General features: G+C 42.4%; 1 protein-coding gene and 2 long non-coding RNA genes across 4 annotated transcripts in view; 1 reads left to right on the top strand and 2 right to left on the bottom strand.

The window, feature by feature from the left end:
- Positions 1 to 285: 285 nt before the first annotated feature.
- Positions 286 to 2,760, bottom strand: LOC123504412. The gene is made up of 2 exons (XR_006674835.1): positions 2,462 to 2,760; positions 286 to 1,432 (listed from the first exon to the last, which is right to left on the bottom strand). It is a non-coding gene; the product is annotated as an uncharacterized LOC123504412 (long non-coding RNA).
- A 180-nt stretch (positions 2,761 to 2,940) lies between these two features.
- Positions 2,941 to 20,878, bottom strand: part of LOC123504387 (RNA pseudouridylate synthase domain-containing protein 2-like) — a 91,278-nt gene continuing 73,340 nt past the window's right edge. For both annotated transcript variants that reach the window (XM_045254837.1, XM_045254846.1), the window contains exons 8-13: positions 19,628 to 19,739; positions 12,896 to 13,086; positions 12,200 to 12,403; positions 11,534 to 11,680; positions 3,455 to 3,722; positions 2,941 to 3,176 (exon numbers count right to left, since the gene is read on the bottom strand). In XM_045254837.1, coding sequence (XP_045110772.1) covers positions 3,550 to 3,722; positions 11,534 to 11,680; positions 12,200 to 12,403; positions 12,896 to 13,086; positions 19,628 to 19,739 — 827 coding nt within the window. In that variant the 3' untranslated portion in view covers positions 2,941 to 3,176; positions 3,455 to 3,549. The remainder of the gene's footprint in view (positions 3,177 to 3,454; positions 3,723 to 11,533; positions 11,681 to 12,199; positions 12,404 to 12,895; positions 13,087 to 19,627; positions 19,740 to 20,878) is intronic.
- Positions 4,958 to 20,878, top strand: part of LOC123504411 — a 17,501-nt gene continuing 1,580 nt past the window's right edge. Inside the window, exons 1-2 of the long non-coding RNA XR_006674834.1 lie at positions 4,958 to 5,042; positions 19,168 to 19,227. This is a non-coding gene — a long non-coding RNA (uncharacterized LOC123504411). The remainder of the gene's footprint in view (positions 5,043 to 19,167; positions 19,228 to 20,878) is intronic.

The raw sequence follows: 20,878 nt of genomic DNA, 5'->3' as shown, positions 1-20,878 counted from the left end.
TCCTAACTCCCGGCAACTCAAAACACTCTTCTTTGTAGCAACTCAAAACTTTCTTTATTGTTTTCTAAATTATCTCCCTTTTCTTTATTTTCTCTCTCGCAACTCAAAAAAATTTTCCTTTCCTCTCCTCGCAACTCAAAAATCAAGTGTTCTATTTCTCTCACAACTCAAAATGTTTTCTTGCTTTTCTTTATCTTGTAACTTGGAATCAACGACTTTTCTTGTTTTCCTTTCTTGCAACTCAAAAATGTCTTGTCTTTCTATCGTGAAACTCAAATTGTCTCCTTTTTCTCTCGTAACTCAAATTTATCTCTTCTTTATCTCTCTCGCAACTCAATTTGTCTTATTCTTCAATCTTCCAACTCAAATTTTGTTCTTTTTCTCTTTCGCAAAACAATTCTTTTTGATCTCGCAACTCAAAAATCAATCTTATTCTTTATTTTCTCACATAACTCAAAAAAAAAAAAAAATAAAAAACACTCCAGTTCTTTCTTTCTTTTCTCTCAATGCAACACAAAACTCCATCACAACACAAAATTTGTATACCTTCTTTGTGTTTCTTTTCTCTACAACACAACACACAAATAGCAACACAAACCCTTAAAAAGAAACACTGAATTGTCTGTCATTATGTGTAAGCTTAAAAATTTCATCCAAATATTCGCAAAAAACACAACACAATAGAACACATCCTATACTTTAGAAACACTGTGTTGCGGGGTATAATCTATTTATTTACCTTTCTGGTGTAATGTATATAATGTATGTAATTCCTATCTGTCTATAAATTACACTATCTTTTCTCTAAGTAATCTATTTAAATATTTTTTTTTTTTTAACTAAGAGCTAAAACATTGACTTAATACATGTAACACTGTTTTCCCGTGACACACACACACACACACACACACACACACACACATACATACACACGTTGCTATTAATTGGCTTGTTTGTTTGTTTGTTTGTTTGTTTTGGGGTGATATTTGTGTTTTCACTGTTTATAGTGTGTCATTCTCTCTCTCTCTCTCTCTCTCTCTCTTCGTTACGTATATATATTAATAATTTAAGGCTCATTTTCATAGACGAGATAGGTACTGTTATCTCTCTCTCTCTCTCTCTCTCTCTCTCTCTCTCTCTCTCTCTCTCTCTCTCTCTCTCTCAATTCTATTTAGAGAAAAACATTTGCTATCTTACAATTTTTCTTTTTTTCTCCTCCTCCTCCTCCTCCTCCTCCTCCTCCTCCTCCTCCTCCTCCTCCTCCTCGTCTTCTTCTTCTTCTTCTTCTACGTTCTATCTATCAATCTATTTTTATTTTATTTATTTTTTTTTTTTTTATTTTCATTTTTTTTTTAGGAAATGGTGGGCACATCATGAAGGCATTAAAGTTGTATTAATATCTCTCTCTCTCTCTCTCTCTCTCTCTCTCTCTCTCAAATATACTAACTCAAGTTTCCGATTTCTTCTTTTTAATAATTGTGTTTATTAATTTTTGTGTTGCATAAAATATCAACACAATTTTGTTTTCATTTCTTGTTTTCCTTCAGTTTTTCTAGTGTTGCTAAAAAGTTATGTTTTGTTTTCTGTTGTATTTATATCTTGCAAATAAAAAATAAAATAAGGTTTGTTTTCTTTGTTTTTCCTTCCGTAACTCAAAATTTCATGTTCCTTTTCACTGTTTAAAATCGTGGAAGTCAAAACACTGTCTTCCATTTTCTTGTGACTGAAAAAGTGAGAAATATTGAGTTGCTTTTGTTTTTTCCTTTTTTGGCAACTCAAAATTGGTTACTTTCTTTATTTTTCTGTCTCTCGCAACACAAAATCCACCTTAATTTTTTTCTCTCAATTTGCAAGAGAGAAAAAAAAAAATTGTATGCTCACAACTCAAAAATTGTGTTGCTTTCTCTCTCATAGCAACACAAGAGGCAGTTTTCAAGTCTCAACAACACAAAACGCTGCTGCTTCCTTGTTTTCTCTCCTCTCACAACGCAAAGCTTGTTATTTTTCTTGTTTTTCTGTGGTTGCAACACAAAATAAAGTTTCCTTCATCGTTGCAAATGAAAAATCAGTTGCTTTACCTCTGTTGCAACTTAAAAATGTTTCTAGTCTTCTCTTCATCCATTTCGCAACACAAAACAATATCATTTCACCTCCTAACACAACATTCTATTCCTACACACCTCAAACACTGTATTGCGAGGTAAAAAGTGTTCAGTGCAACACAGTGTACCTCAAAACAAGACAACCATCTCCATGTCAACACAGACAAACTAAGACCTTAGCTTCAAAACACTGCCATTTCTGGAGCACAAGGACATAAAACTAACTCGCAACACAAAATTGGAGATATCTGTGTTTTTCATCCGTTTCTTCTTGCAATATAGAAACACAGAACCTCCTTGTATTACTATTGTTTGTCTGTTTAGTGTTGCGAGCTAACTAGTAATACTATGCAATACACATCTCTCTCTCTCTCTCTCTCTCTGCGCATCACAAAACATTTCCTCCCTGTATTGAGAATAGCATGTGTGTGTGTGTGTGTGTGTGCGCGCGTATATGCAACACACACACACACACACACACACACACACACACACGTTTGTAGATATGTACAAGTTAAAAACCCAGACACATACGTACATACATACATACACACATACATATATTTATGCGTATATGTGATTAAAATTAACACTCTCTCTCTCTCTCTCTCTCTCTCTCTCTCTCTCTACCAATTGAAAAACAAAATAAAGTAATATTTTCTTTTTCCTGATATTATTTTCTTATTTTGTAAAACACACACACACACACACACACACACACACACACACACACACACACGACAAAAAGAAACAATAATAATAACAACAACAGCATTATTATCCTCTAATCAAACTTATTTTCTTCCTTTCCCTTTAAAACACCAAATAAAGAGAGAGAAAAAAAAACACACACAATATCTTCTTCTTCCTCCTCCTCCTCCTACTCCTCCTCTTCCTCTTCTTTATGCCATTAATCATTCAAATTTCCCGCCATGAATTTTACAGAATAAGATTTCGCCATTCTCTTCTGTGATTGGTCGAGAGAATCCTGTCTTCTTATTGGTCGTCTTCCGGATCCCTCCAGTCTTCGTTTGCCCAATCAGGAAGCTTCGTCTCGAACTGCCAGCCGGGGCCCTGAGAGAGAGAGAGAGAGAGAGAGAGAGAGAGAGAGAGAGAGAGAGAGAGAGAGAGAGAGAGAGAGAGAGAGAGAGAGAGAGAGAGAGAGAGCAAATAAAAAAAAGAAGCATTAGACACTGTAAACTCTACGGACACGTCAAATCACATTTCACTAACCCCTCCCCTCTTCCTCCTCTTCTCACCCCACCCTCCTCCTCCTCCTACTCCACAATGACTCTGCCCCACCCTACCCCTCCATATACTTCCCTACACGCTAGGATACCCATAATACTCACCGAATACTTCAGGGCGTGGAGATACATGACCAAATCTCTCGGCTTGGGGTCACGATAACGCACTTTGCACTCATAACAATGCTCGTCGACTGTCATTAAGTGGGACTGAAAGCCATATTCCTTCCTCCTCCTCCTCCTCCTCCTCCTCCTCCTCCTCCTCCTCCTTGGTTGTCACTGGTTTGGGTAGAGGAGGAGACTTGCGTTGTGCCTCCTCCTCCTCCTCCTCCTCCTCCTTCAAGCGTTTCCAGTCCAGCTGCAACTGAGAGGCCTGTAAGAGAAAGAGAGGCTATGTGAGAGGTAGAGGGAGAGGGAAAATTATATATATATATATATATATATATATATATATATATATATATATATATATATATATATATATATATATATATATAGAGAGAGAGAGAGAGAGAGAGAGAGAGAGAGAGAGAGAGAGAGAGACAATAAATATTGGAAAAAACTCCATAAACATGCACGCGCACACACACACACACACACACACACACACACACACACACACACACACACACACATACTTTCTGTGTCTCATTCTCTGTTTTCTGGACACACTTAGCTCTTCTCTCTGCCTCCCTATTTTCTTTGATTATGTTCTCTCTTTTTCAAGGACATCTATTTCCTTTCTTTCGCTTCCGTAAATTTCGTTCACTCTCAATAATTTTCAAGCACCTTACAAATACACATCATGTATCTGTTTTCTTTCTATTTATTCTTTCAGTTGCCACTATCACACAAGACATGCACGCACACAGACGTATATATTTCCTTATATAATGACCCACCAATGGCAGCTGTTTAACCAGGTTTGTATTGTCTTTTGTAATTTTGTGTATAAAATAAGAAAGGTGTTCAGAGCTGTCATTAAGTTGCTTTCCTTTAGGAGAATCTATTATTGCTTAATATTAGTACTAAGTTTGGGCAGAGCATAGCAATGACATTGGATGACATTGACTAACAGCTCTTGGCGGACTTACTACGGCGGAACTCTAATGCCATTTGAACCATAGTACGGCCAGCTCTCACAGGGGAAACACAGCTCTGACATCTACACCGAGCTATATCTCCGGCACCAGCAGTTGCCACACGCTGGCTCGCCACTAGACACCTCTGACGCTTCTTGGCACGCCATGTTCTCGGTCTGCGGCTGCTACGTCATCACACCTTCGGGTGCTACGTCACCACTCACCACCTCACCAACTGGCTGTCGTCTACCCATGCCAGCCACCCCTCCAGTGACAGCCGTCTGCTCTTCCACCATTCTACCTGCACCCACCACATCTGCCCATCCCTGGCTGCCTCACCTCTGGCCTGTAACTACTCTGTTCCGGCTCTGCACTCTACAGTGGTCTAGTTCCATTCTCCTGTGCCTTGGAATACTCTACAGTGCCCTTGGATTATTTTACGTCATAAAATCACCTCTGCTGTGGGGAGCACTCACATGAGACACTGCCACACCATGCCGAACGCCAGTTGCTTACATTTCGGCACGCCAGGCGGACGAGCGGTTGGGATTTGTCCTTTCCCCTCTTCGCTTCCTTTCTTGCTTCCGTGGCCACGTCACCTGTCACAGCAGGTACAGTGCCTACTATCCGTGATCCGAGTTGGGAGCGGTATAGTGCCTTCAATGATAGTTTTTTATGTACATTAGTTACATGCAAACGAGCTTACGGCTTGTTTTGGATTGCAGTCGTCGTCCAGCTGTTTCCCATGTCGTCCTCTGACTCTGGGACTGTGCGGGCCAGCGTGCCTCTTGGGCCCTCTCTAGCTCACAGGACGGCCAGTGGTTCATCCCAGGACTGTCGCAGCAGGGACAGTGACACAGAGCGTGGTGTTGCAGTCTCTGCAGGCGGGAGGGTGTCACAGCACTCATCCCGTCATGGCTCTCGACTCATGGGTGCAGGCAGCGCCGCCACCGACCCGCACCCCACGACCACACAGGCAGTGGAACTTGGTTTTGGATGTTGATGAGTGAGATCAACCTGCTCAAGGCCGACAGGGGTCTCCCCCTCGGTGTCACGGACTCCTGTGGCCCCCTGTGCCTCTCCCTCTCCCCAGCCTTGGGCGGTGAAGGAGGGTGCTGGCCCCTCTCAGGGGACGACTAAGATGGACTCCCTTGGCAGTTTTTCTGGTTTTGTGGATGAAGCCAGTTGTGATGAGGAAGATGTTGGACTGCCGCCCCCTGCTGAGGGGCCCTTGCATCACAGTGCAAAGGTGTTTGGCCCCCCTGAGGTGCACTCAGACGCGATTGACGATAAGGTGGCGGACATGGTGAACTTCCTTTTCGATTATGGTTTGCGTGAGGAGGACCACAGATCTATTTGTGAGGATGTGTGCGTGTTGAGGCCCTCCAATTGTCCTGCCCTGGCCCCGGTGGAGTGCAACTCTGAGATTTTGGACGCTTTGAGGGGTGAGGTCAGGAAGACTGATTTTCGTAGGAAGGTGAGTAAGGACATTCTAAGGGCGGCGACTATTATTACCAAGTCGCTCCTGGCCCTGAACAAGGTGGCACAGGAAGAACATCACCCTGTTGTGGCCCAGGAAGTGGGTTTGATTAATGGTGCCTTGGCTTTGTTAGGCAATGCTAATTTCCGTAACAACTTGGCTAGACGGTTCGTCATGAAACGAGAACTTAATCATAAGTTCACACATCTCTGCTCGGAGAAGGTACCGATGACTCGCTTCCTTTTTGGGGATGATGTGTCCAAGAGTGTAAAGCAGATAGAGGAGTCAGTCAAGCTGAAGGCTACCATTACAGGCAAGAGGACGCCTTTCTCGTGGCGTTTTCCTGGCAGCAGGACGAGAGGCCTGGGGCACAGTGTTTCCTCCCAGGGGTTCTCTGCCAGATTTCAACCTTATGGATTCCGGAGGTCTGCCTTCAGGGGTGTTCAATGGGCTTCCCAGGGGTTCCACCACATGGACTCAAAAAATGGCAAGAGCCGGGGCAGCTCCAGGCCCCGGCAGTAACTCAGGCAAGTGATTATTTTGAAGGTGGTAGACTTCCACAGATTCATTGGTGAGTGGTGCAAGCTTACCAGTGATCCCATTATCTTCGATTATGTACAACACTGCCATCTCAATATTAATGTGGAGCTCATCAGACATTTATTTTTGTCTAATCTGGAGTACCGGTTTAGTAAGGTGGAGCAGGATATCATTACTGGTGAAATTCTAAAATTACTTGAGCTTAAGGTAATTTCTGTGACAGTTAGACGGGCAGAACAGGTTATTTCCCCGTTTTTTTTTTTTGAGGAGAAAGAAGAATGGGGAATATAGGATGGTCCTGAACTTAGAGAAACTTAATTTACACATCCCATACCAACATTTTAAAATGGAGGACTTTGAGCAAGCTGTTAGGCTTATTAATGCTGGTGATTTTTGGGCTTCTGTGGATTTACGGCATGCTTATTACTTCATTAAGATCAAGGAAGAACAGCAAAGGTTTCTCTGTTTCTCTTGGCAGGATACTATTTACCAGTTCAATTGTTTCCCTAATGTGGTTTCAGAAGGCCCCAGAATTTTCACCAAGCTCATGAAGCCAGTTTATTTGTCTCTGAGAACTAAGGGTTACACTATTACCAGCTACATCGATGACTCCCTTATTTGCAGTAGCTCAAGGGCAGGTTGCCTGTCATGTGTGCAGGACACTATTGATCTTTTGAGGAAACTGGGGTTTTGTATTAAAGAGGATAAATCAGTCTTGGTCCCAATCAGCGCATTGAGTATTTGGGCAATATTATTGACACTGTGACCATGAAAATTTCTCTCCCAGTTCACAGAGTATTGACTTTCGTGCAAGCTTGTGAAGCACTTATGTGCAAAGATGTAGCTCAGATCAGACAGGTGGCTTGTGTCATTGGCCTTTTGGTTGCAGTCACCTCAGCGGTCCCACTCGGTAAACTGCACTACAGGGTACTTGAGAAGGCCAAAATTGCAGCATTACAGCAAGCCCATGGGAATTTTGACACGATGATGATTATTTCAGAAAATATGAAGACCGAACTTCTTTGGTGGTGCACTAATGCAGCCACCCAGGAAAGGGACATCTTTAGGTCTGGTACTGACATTGAGGTATTCACAGATGCATCCTCAGTAGGATGGGGTGGAAGCCTACACCTGCAGTCTACAGGGGGTAGTTGGTCATTGGAGGAACATTCCTTGCATATTAATTCATTAGAGTTTAAAGCAATATTGTTCACTCTGCAGGCATTTACGCAGGAATTAAGCAACAGGCATGTTAAGGTGTTTTGCGATAACACCACGGCGGTTACTTATGTTAATGAAATGGGTGGCACCAAATCAAAATCATGTAATGACATTGCTATCCTCATTTGGGACTGGTGTGTAGCTCACAATGCATGGGTTACATGTTCCCACATTCCAGGAAAAGACAACCTGGTGGCTGATGCAGCATCCCGCAAACTTAACTGCTGGCATGAGTGGAAATTGGACGTCTCTACTTTTAGATTGCTTTGCAATGTCTTTGGACCCCCCCCCCCTCTATTGATCTTTTTGCATCACGCCTTAACAGACAGATCACCCCATTTTGCTCCTGGAAACCCGACCCAGAAGCAGAATACTATGATGCCTTTTCACTCAATTGGTCGAGTTTTCCACGTCCTTACCTGTTTCCTCAGTTCTCATTAATTTCTAGGTGCCTCCACAAAATTTGGGCAGAGCAAGCAAAGGGGTGGATCGTGGTTCCTTTTGGACGTCACAGCCTTGGATGGGCATGCTTCTTGGCATGCCAATCGATCACCCCAGGCTAATAAGAAAATCGAAGGACATCCTGATGCACCCCTCCTTGGCAGAGAGTCATCCTCTTATGGGTCACACTCAGTTGATGGCTTGTCTTCTGTCCGGGAATCCCTTCGAGCACGAGGCATTCATTCAGAGGGTGCAAGGATCATCAAGGCATCTTGGAAGCCAGGCACAGAGAAGCAGTACCGGACACATCTCAAGAGGTGGTCACAGTTTTGTGGTGCAGGGGATATCAATTCCCTTAATCTCACTGTGCCAGACATTATCAACTTCTCAATGCTTTACTTTACCAAGGGTTTGGGTTACAATTCCATTAACACAGCAAGAGGGGCCTTGTCCTTGTTGGGCATTTTGATGGATGGATTTCCAGTGGGTCGCCACCCACTTGTCATTAGATTTTTGAAGGGGATTTTCAATCTACGGCCACCAGCACCACGGTATAACAAGACGTGGGATGTATCGCCGGTGCTTAAAAAATGAAGGTCCTGGTATCCCCTACACTCCCTCTCACTAAAGGAACTTACCTTTAAGCTAGTTATGCTGATGGCACTGACTCAGGCTGCTAGGATTCAGACCCTTCACTTACTTATGTTCTGTGGCATTGACACAGCAGAATCTTCCATTACAGTCCAATTGGGGGATAACATTAAGCAATGTAGGCCTAATTTCAACATTCAACGTATTACTTTCACATCTTACGTGGAGGATGCTAGCCTTTGTGTGTGCGAGACCATGCGGGCTTACATTCATAGAACAGCGAAATTCAGACACAATCTCTCACAGGGGGACAATAGATTAATCCTAAGTTTTGTGAAACCACATAAACCTGTCTCTAAGGACACCATCGCTAGGTGGATTAAGATGATGTTGGGCATGGCTGGTACTGATACCAATATTTTCACTGCAGGCAGTGTCCAACCGGCAGCGGCTTCAAAAGCAAAGGCTTTGGCAGTACCTGTCAATGTGATCATGGAGAGGGCTGGTTGGATTCAGGAGGCCACTTTTGCTAGATTCTATGATAAACAAATTGTTCCAGGTTCAGAGCCTTTTCAGGACGCTATTTTGCACACTGACCAGTAAGGTTTCCTGTGGATTTGTTTTTTGGACTTAGGTTTGTACTTGTGTATTCAAGATGTATTATGGTTTGTACTTACAGTATGTATTCAAGATGTATTATATTTTCTTTTTTTGTCATGACTTGATCTCTTTGTTGGGGTGACACCTCAACCCTTGGAAGGTTATGGTGGCACATGGATATTTTGCAGAGGCTATTTGGTTTGTCAATTCCTGTGTCATTTCCGGGTTGTTTATGCACATTAAACTTTTGGCTACAGGCAATCAGGAAATGGTTTGCTTTTCCAAGATTGAAATCACGACCAAACTTCAGGTGCGACACCCACATGGCTTTAAAACCTCATGTGAGTGCTCCCCACAGCAGAGGTGATTTCATGACGTAAAATTTATAAGTATGCGAGACTTACCGTAGGTCAGTTGAAGTATGCTGGTAATTTTACGAATATCACCTCTGCTGCTTTGGGGAGCATTCACATGCCCTCCTCTCCCCCCCTTTCTTCCATTTTTGTATTGTGTTACACATTTGTGGTTATTTCTGATGTTTTATGTCCTGTGGGTGGTCACAGGGGTTAAAGTCTGGCGTTGGGCGTGGTGTGGCAGTATCTCATGTGAATGCTCCCCAAAGCAGCAGAGGTGATATTCGTAAAATTACCACCATACTTCAACTGACCTACGGTAAATCTCACATACTTATAAATTCAATGTCCTTGGATTACTCTCCTGTGCCCTTGGATTATTCTTCTGTGCTTTGGATTTAAACCCCCCAGTAACCCATCCCCCAATGACTGTGATTAAGCTCCTGTGCCCAGGAATGACCCCTGTCTCCCCTGTGACTGCGATTAAGCCCTAGCGCCCATGTTCTTGCTAGACAACGGTCCAACACAGCATGCTCGCTGCTGTGTAGCTGTGTTAAGTGTTTACCATCCTTATGCACATGACCGTATCCGTGGCCACACACCTGCTCCTTTGCCACAGCACATGTTGCCTTCAGAGACCCCACCTTTTTGCAGCCAGTTTCCACTTTTTTTTTTTTTTTTTTTTTTTTTTTTTTTTTTTGTGTGTGTCCTGATAAGAAGCCATGGGGGCTCCTCAGATGCATGATGAAGCTGTTGGATGATAAGTTTGATTCATTCTACAAGGAGCTCTTCCGTCACTTTTTTTTTCCAGTGTCTGCACACTGCTACTCAAAAAAAACCTTTAGCATCAGGGGTAAGCTGTTGTTTGATTGCATTGTTCAGCTGGATGACGACCTCATGGTGACTCTTTCACCTGATCCTTCAGTTGTCATTGTCACAGAAAAGCCAGGGAAAGACTTGCATCTTGTAGAGTTAGTTTCCAAACTTACTCTCCAGGTCAGCTCCATCAGTCGACAACCCACCAGTCGTCCCCATTCCAGGAATCCTCAACGCTTCAGACGACGCTCCCGTCTCCCTTGCAGATCCGCTAACACCTCCAACTCTTCTGCCAGTGCCTCCAGTACCAGCCTCTACCACCACAGGTTTGACAAAGACGCACACAAGTGCCACACGCCTTGCAACTTGACAGTGGTTTAAACCAAGCAAGTGAGCATTAGAGGCACATAATGTTCGCCATGCTTCCACGCTGCTCCACGTCTTTGATCCCACTCACAAAACCAAGTTTCTCATTGATATTGGCGCTGAAATTAGTGTCCTCCCTGCAACGGCTTCCCAACACTCCTTATCTCCAGCCGTACACCTCCACGCTGCCAACACCAAGATTCCAGGGCACAAGCATTAGACCATGCTGGTGGAGCTCAACCTGCACCGTTCCTTTGAGTGGAACTATGAAGCAGCAGTCTCTCAGTCACTGTTAGGTGTCAATATTTTTGTTACCCTTTCAGTCTCATGGTTGATGTAAAGAATCAGAAGCTCGTTGAACCACTCATTACATGCACCCCAGCCAGCCCTGGCTGGTGACAATGCATACCTCTCCATGGTCCAGGCAGACAACCAGTTCGCTGTACTCCTGAAGACGTTCCCGTCCCTCCTGCAGCCATACTACGCTGCTAAGCCTGTCAAACACCACATCAAGTACCAGGCCTACTCACGCTGCCACCTTGTACCTTAACACTTCAAGCTCGCCAAAGCTGAGTTTGTCTCTTATGCGAGCATCAGGACGGCCAGCTCTCCTCACAGGGAAAACACAGTTACAACATACACACGCATGCACCCACACCCACACCCACATCCACACGCACACACACACACGTACCATTAGCAGCACCAGCAGAAGCATCGTGGTGGTGATGGTGGTGAGGTGGCGGTGGTGGTGGTGGTGGTGGTGACATCTTTGGGTAGTGGTGGGGTGGTTGGGGGGGTGATTTGTCCTTAGGGGAGGGTGTGTTCCGCTGGGATCCACCTGAGAGAGAGAGAGAGAGAGAGAGAGAGAGAGAGAGAGAGAGAGAATTTACATGTTTCATTATATTTCAGCCTCTCCCAGTGCATCACAGCCTCCCACAGCATCTTCCAGCATACCCCAGTGTATCTCAGTCTTTCCCACTACATCCCAGCCTCTCCCAGTGCATCCAAGCCTCCCCCAGTGCACCCCAGTCTCTCCTAGTGCATGCCAACTTCTCCCACTACATCCCAGCCTCTCCCAGTGCATGCTAGCCTCTCCCAGTGCATCCCAGCCTCTCATGGTCTCTCCTTGTCTCCTCCAGTGCATCCTAGCCTCCCCAAGTGTCTTCTAGCATCTCCAAGTGTCTTCCAACCTCTCCCAGCCCCTCTCAGTGCATCCCAGCCTCTCCCATCTCCTCTCACTTACGAAAACGATCTTAAAATTAAACAAAACTAAACTACAGTAAATAGATCTTAAATAATTTGCAGTCCATCCCAGACACCTGTTCCTCTCTCCCAGGTTACTCTCACTCTCCCTTACCTTCTTCCTCTCCCTCTCCCTTCTCCCTGGCTTTAAACATGGAGTACTCTGCGTCACCGTCCATGCCCAGCCAGTTCTCAGCGTTGTGTATCTTGATTAAGTCTTGGATGAGCTGGTCGTCACTCTTACCCACAATGCCTCCCTTGGCTTTGTTAGGCCCGAAGACAGTGTGGTTGTAGAGAGGGTCGTTCACTATGGGGTAGCCTGGGGGAAGGAAAGGGGTAGCAGTGGTGGTGGTGGTGGTGGTGGTGGTGGTGGTGGTGGTGGTGGTGGTGGTGGTGGTGGTGGTGGTGGTGGTGGTGGTGGTGGTAGTAGTAGTAGTAGTAGTAGTAGTAGTAGTAGTAGTAGTAGTAGTAGTAGTAGTAGTAGTAGTAGTAGTAGTTTTATCATCACTATTATTATTATTATCATCATTACCACCACCACTACTACTACTACTACTACTACTACTACTACTACTACCACTAAAATAAGATAAAGATCATGATTATAATGATAATGATAACGAATTTAGAGAGAGAGAGAGAGAGAGAGAGAGAGAGAGAGAGAGAGAGAGAGAGAGAGAGAGAGAGAGAGAGAATGATAATGATGATAATAATAATAATAACAATAACAATAACAATAACAATAACAACAACAACAACAATAATAATAACAAAAATGATAATAATAATACTCTCTCTCTCACTCTCTCACCTAAGTACTGGAGATGGACACGTATCTGATGCATCCTGCCAGTGTGGGGCCGACATAGCACCACAGAAGTTGTCCCATTGAAAGACAGTCGCTGGAACTCGGTGCGGCAATCTTTCCCGCCAGCTGAGACCTTGCAGACACCAATCTTGTAGCTCACCACCTCTATTGGCTCCACACACTCCACTGCATCTCTGAGGAACAAGGAAGTGTTTTGAGCCGTTTTCTTGTTTTGAGTGTGGTTTTGAAATAATTGCAGTAACTTAGCCGATATTTTTAAAGATACCATAGTTCGTTAGCCATTACTATGTCACTCTGCTAAAAGTCTTTCAGCCATATTTTTCCAGTGCTTGGTAAAATTTTCTAGTTTGTCGATTTTTTCCAGTCAAAGTAGTCTTTTATCTAATTTAATCTAATCTAATTTAGTTGGTTGAGATTTGGATAGTGGATAAAAAGTGGAAGGTTAAGTTAGGTTAGGTGTGGTTTGGTTAGGTGTGGTTTAAAGGCGTTCTTAATGTTTAGCGTGTGTCTGAGTGTGTTTTGAGTGTTTGTTTCCGAGACGTTTGGTGAGTCACGTTAGGTCTGGTTTGGTCAGTGTGTGTTTTGAAGGTTGTTCTTTTCATATCTCTGCAGGGAGGAATTTAAGTGGAAGAGAGTGGAAAAGACACATTAGATTGTATTTGGTGTGTTTATATAGTGTGTTTTTAGGTCTAGAGTGTGTTTGGGGTGTTTTTAAAGTGTGTTTCTGTGTGTTGAGTGTGTTTGGGGTGTTTTTAAAGTGTTTCTGTGTGTTGAGTGTGTTTGGGGTGTTTTTAAAGTGTGTTTCTGTGTGTTGAGTGTGTTTGGGATGTTTTAAAGTGTGTTTCTGTGTGTTGAGTGTGTTTGGGATGTTTTTAAAGTGTGTTTCTGTGTGTTGAGTGTGTTTGGGTGTTTTTAAAGTGTGTTTGGGGTGTTTTTAAAGTGTGTTTCTGTGTGTTGAGTGTGTTTGGGTGTTTTTAAAGTGTGTTTGGGGTGTTGAGTGTGTGTGTGTTGTGTGTGTGTGTGTTTGTGTGTTTGGGGTGTTTCAAAGTGTGTTTCTGTGTCTTGAGTGTGTTTGGGATGTTTTTAAAGTGTGTTTCTGTGTGTTGAGTGTGTTTGGGGTGTTTTTAAAGTGTGTTTCTGTGTGTGTGTGTGTTTGGTGTGTTTTGTGTGTGTTTGTGTATGTTGAAGTGTGTGTGTTGAGTGTGTTTGGTGTTTTAAAGTGTTTCTGTGTGTTGAGTGTGTTTGGGAAGTTTTAAAGTGTGTTTCTGTGTGTTGAGTGTGTTTGGGGTGTTTTTAAAGTGTTTCTGTGTGTTGAGTGTGTTTGGGATGTTGTTAAAGTGTATTTCTGTGTGTTGAGTGTGTTTGGGGTGTTTTTATAGTGTTTAGTGAGTATTTCAGTGTTCTAAATCTGTTTCAGTGCATTTGAGTATTTCTTTGTGTTTTGAGAGTTAAGTATACATGTGTAAAGTGTGTTTGAGTGTGTTTGAGTGAGTTTTTGCATGTTTAAAAGTTCTCAGTTCTTTTAAAGATGTTTTTTTAAAGTTATATTAGGGCTGGTGTGCTTTGAGTGTGTTTTGAGTGAAGTAAGAGAGTGTTTTGAGTGTGGTAAGAGTGTTTTGAGTGTGGTAAGAGTGTTTTGAGTGTGCTTTGAGTGTGGTAAGAGTGTTTTGAGTGTGGTAAGTGTGTTTTGAGTGTGGTAAGAGTGTTTTGAGTGCAGTAACAGTGTTTTGAGTGTGGTAAGAGTGTTTTGAGTGTGGTAAAGTGTTTTGAGTGTGCTTTAAGTGTGTTTTGAGTGTGGTAAGAGTTTTGAGTGTGGTAAGAGTGTGTTTTGAGTGCAGTAACAGTGTTTTGAGTGTGGTAAGAGAGTTTTGAGTGTGGTAAGTGTGTTTTGAGTGTGGTAAGAGTTTTGAGTGTGCTTCGAGTGTGTTTTGAGTGTGATAAGAGTGTTTTGAGTGTGGAAAGAGTGTTTTGAGTGTGTTTTTCCTAGGTTACTTGAAGTTAGGTTAGGTCTACGCACTCAATTGCATCTTATGAGTGCAAGAGGAAGGAAATTTGTGTTGCGTTAGATTAGGTTAGGTTTGAGTGTGTTTTGAGTGTGTTTTTTTGTGTGTTTTATTGATTTGGTGTATTTTTAATGTTTTGAGTGTTTTGAGTGTGTTTTGAGTGTGTTTTGAGTGTATGAGTGTGTTTTGAGTGTTTTGAGTGTATTTTGAGTGTGCTTTGTGTGTTTTGAGTGTATGAGTGTGTTTTGAGTGTATTTTGAGTGTGCTTTGTGTGTTTTAAGTGTTTTGAGTGTATGAGTGTGTTTTGAGTGTTTTGAGTGTATGAGAGTGTTTTGAGTATGTTTTGAGTGTAAGAGTGTGTTTTGAGTGTGTTTTGAGTGTGTTTGTGTGGTTTCAAGTTAGATTAGTTACAATTATCTCCATTACTAACACCACCACCACTATTACTACTACTACTATTACTACTTCAACTACCATCACCACTACTACTACCATCACCACTACTACTACCACCATCACTACTACTACCATCACTGCTACTACTACTATGACTACCACTACTATTACTACTATTACTATTACTACCACTACTACTACTACTGCTACCACTACACTTTTTTACTCAATCACATACAATACCACACCACCACCACCACCACCACTGCTGTTGTGGTGACCGCCCAACACCATTTATATCATTATCATACTGTACTGTATTAATTTGACTATTATATACATTCATTTACATATCTACATGTACTTCATACACATGATGCTTCTGTATTTCTCGCGTGTGTCTGGTTTGGTGCCTCTGCAGCGTCCCTTCAGTGGTGGGCTGTCTACCTCCGGGCACAACTACAATTATGCTCCCGGCTCCTGTCTTCCCCTTGACCACCAGCCATGCTCTGTTTGTCTTGCTTCTATATTCTACAACAGTACATTTAGAGTCTTCGTTCTCGGTTGTTTTAGTCCGTTAAACAAGGCAACACAACACATTGGTGGCAGCGGTGACTCACCACAACATATTGGTGGCAGCTGTTTTACCCACGCATCGTCTCCAAGAGATTTCTGGTTCCTGCCTCCCTGCTCTGCGCTACGTGTTACCTATCAAGCTTCACCTTATTCTGCTCCAGCCACGTGCTATCCAAGTGCTTCTCAAGTGCTGCCACGGTTTGCTGCCACACTGCTTCTACAATCTAGTGTTCCTACGGCCTGCTCTACGCTGTTCCTGCTTGTGTGGTGTCTCCTACGCCATGTGTTCCTGCTGCCGCTTGCTTTATGCTCTTGCTGGCTATTGTTGCAGTTACCTCTGCAATATGCTGACACATGTACCTGCTATTGTTTTGTTCCTGCTTCTGCACTATCACTGAGTGCAACGGACATCTTGTTCCTGCCATGTGGTCTTCAGTCTTCACTTCGTCTACCCAGCTGCTTGGTTCCTGCCACCTCACACCCTACTCAGCTCTTATCTGCTCTCCAGCTCCAGCAAAGTGTCCCAGGAGGCTGTTTCTTCTGGAGTAAGTGGTCACCGTTCTGTACCACAGGTGGAGCAGCTACAAAGCCTTACATCCTTGTTTTGTATCTTTCCATTATTTTTTTTTTCTTTCTGTAAGCTTTGTATCCAGCCTCTTTTCAAGCAAGAGACGCCATCTTGTCTTCATGGTTTGTGTCCTCAGCTCTGACTGTCTCTGGCATTCTGTTTGGCTTCTCATTGGTTCCTGCTGGTGCAGCTTTTCCGTCATTGGCTCTCAGCATGCCCAGTCTGTGACACTCGCTGCTACTGGCTTTCGTCCATCATGTGATCACCAGTGCCTCTGATATATCTTGTGTGCTTATTTCCTTACACATTTACTTCTCTCTGTGCTTTGTACATAACTTTTAGTATGAATCTAGTTCAATCTACACTGTACATTTTTTCCTGGAGTGATCTTTTGCTATTTTTGCCATTGTCTGTGATTTTTAGGCTATGCACTCAATTTCGTGCAAATTTACTAAAGTTCTCCCTGGTTGTCCGTCCTGTGCTGTCACATTTTCTTTCATAAACTAGTAGCTCATTTACCTAGTTTTTTTTTTTTCACACATGTATATAAACTTTTCATTAGCAAGTTTATTATTATTATTATTACTTTTAATCTATGTTCTTATTCTCATTACAAGTCTTCTATTAGACCTGAACAGATGTCTTTTATGTGTGACATACTACTGCTTGATATCGCCCTAGCTTACTCCATGACGCCTGCCTGCTGTCACCATGGCTACCCTCACCACTGCTATGGCTGTTAGTGCTACTGCCACTGCTGCCACACGTCCTGCTCTCCTAAGTGTTGTTTGTGAGCCTGTCTTTGGGTACAATTTCCCACATGTAGTGCTATTGTGTTTATTTATTGATCCTTTTACTTCTGCAGTCCCATGAGTGTGTGTTATTTACACCACGGGACGGCTGTGTCTATGAAAAACAGCTTCACAATGGTGTATTTTCATGCAGTAAGCTTCACAATGGTGTATTTTCATGCAGTACGCTTCACAATGATGTACTTTCATGCAGTAAGCCTTGGAATATTTGTATTTTCTTTAATTTTGGTATTCCTCAGGGACTTGTGTACTTTTGCTTTGCTTCGCCTCATGTAGCTTGACAATATACTGCTTGGTCTTCTTTTTCCCTCTCACGTTTGGTTAAGTTTGTGTTGTATTGTATTTTTCTTCTCCACTGATTGCCGTCCCAAGCGTGTTGTTTGTTTTGCGTCGGGGAGCTTGTACACTGTCTTGCTTCAGGGACGCTTCAAAGCAGGACAGGATATTATTTTCTAATTACTTTAATATGTATATTTCTCATGTTTTTTCTCTTTTTTCATGTACGTATACCAATGTAGCTAGGGTGCATCCTGTTTCTGTGTTGCATTTCCTATACGCATTACGTACTTCACTATGCACCTTGATTTTTTCACATTCTGTTGCGTCCATCAACACAATTTTGTTGCATCTCTGACACTCCCTGTATGCTATGTCTGGCTATTTCCTACATCTCTATGGCTGTCTGTATTTTTGACGTCTCTACAGCTGTCTGTATTTTTGACGTCTCTACAGCTGTCTGTATTTTTGACGTCTCTACAGCTGTCTGTATTTTTGACGTCTCTACAGCTGTCTGTATTTTTGACGTCTCTACAGCTGTCTGTATTTTTGACGTCTCTATGGCTGTCTGTATTTTTGACGTCTCTACGACTGTCTGTATTTTTGACGTCTCTACAGCTGTCTGTATTTTTGACGTCTTTATGGCTGTCTGTATTTTTGACGTCTCTACGGCTGTCTGTATTTTTGACGTCTCTACTGCTGTCTGTATTTTTGACGTCTTTACGGCTGTCTGTATTTTTGACGTCTTTACGGCTGTTTGTATTTTTGATGTCTCCACAGCTGTCTGTATTTTTGACGTCTCTACAGCTGTCTGTATTTTTGACGTCTCTATGGCTGTCTGTATTTTTGACGTTTCTACGGCTGTCTGTATTTTTGACGTCTTTACGGCTGTCTGTATTTTTGACGTCGCTACGGCTGTCTGTATTTTTGACGTCTCTACGGCTGTCTGTATTTTGACGCCTTTACGGCTGTCTGTATTTTTGACGTCTCTACGGCTGTCTGTATTTTTGACGTCTCTACGGCTGTCTGTATTTTTGACGTCTTTACGGCTGTCTGTATTTTTAACGTCTACGGCTGTCTGTATTTTTGACGTCTCTACGGCTGTCTGTATTTTTGACGTCTCTACAGCTGTCTGTAGTTCTAACATCTCTACAGCTGTCTGTATTTTTTATGTCTGTACAGCTGTCTGTATTTTTGACGTCTCTACAGCTGTCTGTATTTTTGACGTCTCTACGGCTGTCTGTATTTTTGACGTCTACGGCTGTCTGTATTGTTGAGGCCTGTATGGTTGTCTGTATTTTTGACGTCTACGGCTGTCTGTATTTTTTATGTCTCTACGGCTTCTGTATTTTTTATGTCTCTACGGCTGTCTGTATTTCTGACATCTCTACGGCTGTCTGTATTTTTGACGTCTCTACGGCTGTCTGTATTGTTGAGGCCTGTACGGTTGTCTCAGAGTTTTATCAGCTTCCATGGCTGTCTCGCCTCTATGACTGTTAACTCAACATTCTTCATCCTGATTGTGTTTGCAATGTGAATGCCTTCATGGTTTGTTTGTGCATTTATATTTGTATTGCCTTTTCTATATTTGCATTGTCATTTCCAAGCCTTTTATTTCAACAGGGGCGCCTTCAACTCTGTGGCCAAGCAGTGTCATGGTGACCCACCCCCGACATTTATACAGTGAGTATTATTATAGTATTACTGGATTACTCTTATGTATGTTCATGTCCTTATTTATATGTACTTCATATACTCTATTTCCCGCATGTCTCTCTTGCTGCCTCTCACCAGCGTCCCTTCAGTCGTGGGCTGTGTCACCAGCGTCCCTTCAGTCGTGGGCTGTGTCAGCAGTGGTGTGTTGTGCCTTGCATGCTTTCCATGACAGGACACTGAGTTTTTGTTCCTCATTATTTCACTCCTTCAACTGAGACTGAACCCGACACACCACAACATACTGCTGGCAGCGGCGACACACACACAACAACAACAACAACAACAACAACAACAACAACTACTACTACTACTATCACTACTACTACACCAACGACTACTACTATTACTACCACTCTCTCTCTCTCACCTCGGGAATTCCCCCTCCACGCGACACACATATTCCTTTGTGACTTGTCTGGTTCTTATCTGTTGCTCCATTTCTCTTGCTTTCTTGGGAGTCCGACCGAACAGCAGCAGCCCTGAGAGAGAGAGAGAGAGAGAGAGAGAGAGAGAGAGAGAGAGAGAGAGAGAGAGAGAGAGAGAGAGAGAGAGAGATTTAAAGTGAGAAAATACGGAAAAAATTAAGTTTCAGTGAGAGAGAGAGAGAGAGAGAGAGAGAGAGAGAGAGAGAGAGAGAGAGAGAGAGAGAGAGAGAGAGAGAGAGAGAAAGTTTTACACACATTATAAAAAAAAATTAATCCTTTATTTCTTCTTTTTTTTTTTGTCTTTTGAAAAAAAAATAGACCCTTTTATTTAATTTGAAGGGGGCAACTCTCCCTTTTCAAAGTATTACCACCCCCCCTTAAATCTTTCTTTGGGGGGGGGTCAACTTTCACCCTTTTTAAATTTTGCATCTATTTTTAAGAGGGTGTCAAAAATCCCTTTAAAACAACACCCCCCTTCAAATTTCAGGATTCAAGGGGGGGAGGGGGTCACAGCTCCCCTTAAAGTAAATTTTTGGGGTAATTTTTCCAGTTTTTAGGGAAATTTTAAGTATTTTTGGTATGTTGTCCCTTTTTTGAGGGTTTTTAAATATTATTGGTATACATAAATGTCTCAAAATTTATGTATATTGGCATATGTATGATTGTATGCCTTGTGTGCGTGTGTCCGTGCGCGCGTGTGTGTGCATGTGTGTGTCTGTGTGTACAGTGATATACACACATTCTTACGTACACACACACATACACACACACGTTGTTATTGTGATAGTGAGGTTAATAATAATAATAATAATAATAATAATAATAATAATAATAATAATAATTTTTTGAGCAAAATAAATAATAAGAAAGTTATTCAGTATTCTTTAGTGTTATTACCATTACATATCCGAGACAGACAGACATACAGACAAAGGATTAATAGAAACAAACAAACAAACAAACACGGTAAAAAAAAAAAAATTGTCTTTATAACAAACTAATGAAGAAAATTATTATTATTATTATTATTATTATTATTATCATCATCATTATTATCATTATTTTTCTTATCATGCGCGCAAAAACACACACACACGCACACGAAGATAAACACACACATCCTTACAATACGTACACACAAACATACATGGGTTGGAGAGAACAAGAGCGAGAGAGAGAGAGAGAGAGAGAAT

Source organism: Portunus trituberculatus, chromosome 2 (assembly GCF_017591435.1).
Source record: "Portunus trituberculatus isolate SZX2019 chromosome 2, ASM1759143v1, whole genome shotgun sequence".
Classification (NCBI taxonomy): domain Eukaryota; kingdom Metazoa; phylum Arthropoda; class Malacostraca; order Decapoda; family Portunidae; genus Portunus; species Portunus trituberculatus.
The sequence above is the reverse complement of the archived record's forward strand: the minus strand, read 5'-3'. Positions and strand labels throughout refer to the sequence as shown.